The 5,210-nt window shown below is 38.0% G+C and overlaps 1 protein-coding gene across 1 annotated transcript; it reads right to left on the bottom strand.

Moving 5' to 3' along the window:
* Positions 1–447: 447 nt before the first annotated feature.
* Positions 448–5,014, bottom strand: cdc45 (protein; the record flags this gene model as incomplete). Its single annotated transcript, NM_001032432.1, is given in 7 exon segments — positions 448–560; positions 726–818; positions 3,195–3,333; positions 3,596–3,660; positions 3,983–4,036; positions 4,384–4,510; positions 4,856–5,014. Coding segments are annotated over 7 exon segments (750 nt in total), but the record flags the coding sequence as incomplete, so codon positions are not given.
* Positions 5,015–5,210: the final 196 nt, after the last annotated feature.

The following is a 5,210-nucleotide window of genomic DNA, read 5'->3' as shown; positions in this document are numbered from 1 at the left end:
AAAAATTGAGTTTTTTTGAGTTTTGGTACAAACACATGATACCAGTATCATGCGTTGGGGTAGAATCGCAATTTTTGGACTTTGAAAAAAAATTGAGTTTTTTTGAGTTTTGGTACAAACACATGATACCGGTATCATGCGTTAGGGTAGAATGGCAATTTTTGGAATTTGAAAAAAAATTGAGTTTTTTTTAGCTTTGGTACAAACACATGATACCGGTATCATGCGTTGGGGTAGAATCGCAATTTTTGGACTTTAAAAAAAATCCCGGGTTTTTTTTTTAGGTTTGGTACAAACATATTATAATATTTTTATTTCTTCTATTAATTATTACTTCTTTATTTTTAATATATGTTTTTGTTTAGGCCAGTGTTGGCCCAGTTCCATCAATAAACTTAAAATCAACTAAAAAAATTTAAAATTTTCAAAAAAAGAATTAAAATTTACTTTTTCCTTGATTCTTCTGAGAGGGGGGGAATTCCGACAACCATGGTGGAGCCCTCTTGCGGCGAAGGGGAGCAGATAACGAGAGGGAGGTTTCGCGCTCGATCGCGCTTCGACTGCAAATAAATTTATAAAAAAAATATTTTTATTCAAATATTTTTTAAAAAATAACCAATTTAAAAAAAAAAAGTAAACGTAAAATTTAAACGAGAACACTACCCTTAAACAGACATGTTAGAAATATATATTTAAAAATTGTCTGAATAAAATAAACAGGTTACCTTGCCAAGGGATCTCATGTATGAATGAAGCAAGAAATGTGAGAAAGTAACGAGAAATAACGGTTGCGCGAATAATGTGCAATCTGGACTTCCCTGTGTAGAGGTTGGGGTATGTTATTATAAATATATATTTATTATGTCATAATTCTCATTATTCTATAATGGTGATGTGATTATTTTTTACTATCGAATACTTTTGAAACTTGGAACAAGCGTTCTAATACATTTGGTAAGGACAATGTGGTAGCACTATGGGTGTTGGGGTAATAGGCCAACTCTGGTCTAAATCTCATGTTCCATGGCGTGCCTCACTGTAGGACCTCACCCATATAGAATAGAATGTTCATATACAATGTTGGGGTAATGGGCCAACCATGGGCGCCGTTTTATATGGTGCAGACGAGGCCGGCCTACTCTGGATATTATGCAGACGGTGCAGCACCTGCTGCGTATAACTGCATTTTATTAATAAAACCCGTTTAAAATTAAAGAACTAGTCGTTTTAAGAACTGTATATTCAAACGTACGTTTTAAAACTGTATATTCAAACGTACTGAGTTATTACGCCATCGATTGGCGTAACAACGATCATTTTCCGTAATGTTTTTCTCAACCACGCGTCCACGCATAATGCTTTGTTACGACATAGTAGCGATTCACACGCTGATTATTTGCGTCATATTATTATTTGATGCGTCGATTATTGACGTCATAATACGGTTTGACGCGTTCATTATTAGCAATCCAAGAGAAAGCAAACTGAATAGTGTACGTTTACGGTGGAGACTGTTTATTAAAACTTTAACGAAAAGTGAACATACGTTAGTTTTATACTTAAAACAGCTTGCTATGAGTATATGGCTAGCGCCTTTGCAAATACGGTTATACAACGACTGTATTAAAATAAAACAAATAAAACATACATTGGTCTGTATTAAACACATTAAAGCTTTGACTTAACGGTTTAATCTTTTTGTGTGGCGGATGTCCTTGGATTCAATTAAGTACTTTAACAGCCATCTGCAGACATAGGTGCTTGCTACATATTTTGGAACAAACTTTAGCTGCTCGTAAAATTAATACGTCATCGAAAGTAACGATTGACAGGCAAAGCGTAAGTTGCGAATCGCTTAAAAACGATCTACAAACAGTTTTAATGATTTAAAAACCCCTCAAACACTAGATCTGTACAAAATTAAGACCTATGTAATAATCAACAGCTTTAATGTTTCTTAAGGCGTCATTAATGTTCGTGTGCGTATCGTAGGAACAACGTCCTTCAAAGAACGACGAACGAGTTTGACTGTGTGATTTTGCCAGTTTCATACCCGCATGAACGATAGGCAGCAGCTTTGGCAAACTTTAATAGTCGCCGTTATTGTTACTGCTGCCATGGAAAGTATAGCTTAATCGTGTTTTGGCGCGAGTGATAAAAACTCGCGTATACCGTATTTTCCTAATTTCTGCAAAACGAATGACGTCATCATAAACGTGGCCTCTTCTGCAATTTAAAAAAATCAGCGCGTATGACCGTATTGTCTAAATCTCATAAACGAATGGCGTGCCTCACTTAGGACCTCACCCATATAGAATAGAATGTTCATATACAATGTTGGGGTAATGGGCCAACTCTGGTCTAAATCTCATGTTCCATGGCGTGCCTCACTGTAGGACCTCACCCATATAGAATAGAATGTTCATATACAATGTTGGGGTAATGGGCCAACTCTGGTCTAAATCCCAGGTCCCATGGCGTGCCTCACTGTAGGACCTCACTCATATAGAATAGAATGTTCATATACAATGTTGGGGTAATGGACCAACTCTGGTCTAAATCCCAGGTCCCATGGCGTGCCTCACTGTAGGACCTCACTCATATAGAATAGAATGTTCATATACAATGTTGGGGTAATGGACCAACTCTGGTCTAAATCGCAGGTCCCATGGCGTGCCTCACTGTAGGACCTCACTTATATAGAATAGAATGTTCATATACAATGTTGGGGTAATGGGCCAACTCTGGTCTAAATCCCAGGTCCCATGGCATGCCTCACCTATATAGAATAGAATGTGCATATACAATGTTGGGGTAATGGGCCAACTCTGGTCTAAATCCCAGGTCCCATGGCGTGCCTCACTGTAGGACCTCACTCATATAGAATAGAATGTTTATATACAATGTTAGGGTAATGGGCCAACTCTGGTCTAAATCCCAGGTCCCATGGCATGCCTCACTGTAGAACCTCACCCATATAGAATAGAATGTGCATATACAATGTTGGGGTAATGGGCCAACTCTGGTCTAAATCCCAGGTCCCATGGCATGCCTCACTGTAGAACCTCACCCATATAAAATAGAATGTGCATATACAATGTTAGGGTAATGGGCCAACTCTGGTCTAAATCCCAGGTCCCATGGCTTGCCTCACTGTAGGACCTCACAAAACCCCCTTAAAACAAACCACTTACCTCTTTAATGTTAGTATACAGGAAAGGTCCATAACTTAACACTTGCCCAATATCAATAAACGAACCAACATTATTCTTAATGGCTCGCAATTGAACTTTAGCGAGTTGAAGGCCTTCCTCTAGTTTTGGAGAAGTTATCCTTGAAGAATAAAACAAGCTGTTATTGAACATTTTTGACAAATTTTTATCCTCGCATGGCGGGGCAACGACAATCGTTAAACACAGGTGTTCTGTTTCATACACCTCGTGCCCGCTTTCAAGTTACCACGTATGTAACTTTGTGGGTGACTCTTCACAGTTTATAGTATAATATATGAAGTACTTTGTGTAAAATTGGTAAACTCTCGGCGACGCCTGAAGCTCGTTATGCAACCCCCAGTTAACCCCCCACACACACTTACCTGGACAAACCTTCCAAAGCGTCGACAAAGTTTGAATTATCTTCGTAACTCTCAGGTTTGCTGCTCTGGAAAAACATGATTAAAGATACCAAAAAAAAATCATTAAAAAACAAACATGAAAAGAAAACATGAAAAAAAACTTAAATTCACTGAAATTGATGACTTACATTGTCCAACAGTTATAGACAAAAACTTTAAAATGATTTCAAACACAGTTATTTGGGCAAGCCTTAAAAAACACTCAGGTTTTTACTCTGCGTATTAGAAACAAACATAAACAAATCATTAAAATATTTTGATCCACTTGCGATATGCCTGGCAGAAGAATACACTTGATATACATTACAGTGGTCAAAGCACAGCAGAAGTTTAAACATGTAAACTTACCTCTGTGTTTGTGAGAATTGAGTCAACTGAAAATACGACATCGCTTGCACAAAGCTGAGATATAAGAATGCATGTAAGTTGTAGCATTCTGATTAATATAATTGTATGGTTGTATAGTATGGTGTTATGGTGTACATGGAAAAACCTGGGGTGGCAGGGTGGGCAGGCCAACCCTGGAATTGTCTGCACTGCTTTTATCAGTAAACATTACAACCAATAAGTTAAATTTGTTTCACAGGATTGTGTGTCTAACTATCCCTGCCTCTCCTGTGTTTATAAGCTTGTCTCCTATGATTAAACAGTAGTATAATTACCTTGTGGTTGATAAGTTAGATTTATTACACAAGAATGTGTCTAACTACACCCTGTGTTTATACGAGTTAATTAAACATCATTCTCACCTTATGATTGAACCCACACTGAGCAGTGAACGAATGAAACTTAATATTTCTCAACCCAAACTTTTCGGCTGATTCTTGAACGAGCGTTTGTAAGTTGTCGCGTGTCTTGGTCTCCATGAAAGCAAAGCTGGATAAGATGGTTGTTTGTAATTCAACAGTGAGCATGAGGTGTATGAATACATAATGTGTGTCTGGTGTATAAGAAGACACCCATGTTATAACTTGACAGTGAGCATGAGGTGTATGAATACACCATGTGTGTCTGGTGTATGAGAAGACACCCATGTTATAACTTGACAGTGAGCATGAGGTGTATGAATACACCATGTGTGTCTGGTGTATAAGAAGACAACCATGTTATAACTTGACAGTAAGCATGAGGTGTATGAATACACCATGTGTGTCTGGTGTATAAGAAGACACCCATGTTATAACTCGACAGGTGCATGCAGACATCCTTACCCCGCCTCACCTTTGCTTGCACTGTGTTAGGGGAATCCCCATCTCAGCAAGAAACTGATGAAGTCGTTTCATTCCAAGGTTCGTCCAAACCTTAAACGTCGTCCCCGTGTTTAACGAGTGACATAAACTCTCAAACAACGACCAGTGGCGATACAATGCAATGTCTAAACTGAGGGAAAAAGGGGGTTTAGATATTGCTGTACTTGTTATGAATATGAAATGAATGTATTTTATAACTGGTATATCGGGTAGTATTTAGTTACAAGTTTATTAAGTTGTATAAAATAAAGGGTAAGGTTTGAGTTCTATTCTATATGGGTGAGGTCCTACAGTAAGGCACGCCATGGGACCTGGGATTTAGACCA

Source organism: Ciona intestinalis, unplaced genomic scaffold, assembly GCF_000224145.3.
Source record: "Ciona intestinalis unplaced genomic scaffold, KH HT000488.1, whole genome shotgun sequence".
Lineage (NCBI taxonomy): Eukaryota > Metazoa > Chordata > Ascidiacea > Phlebobranchia > Cionidae > Ciona > Ciona intestinalis.
Note: the sequence above shows the minus strand (reverse complement) of the source record. Positions and strands in the feature narration are given on the sequence as shown.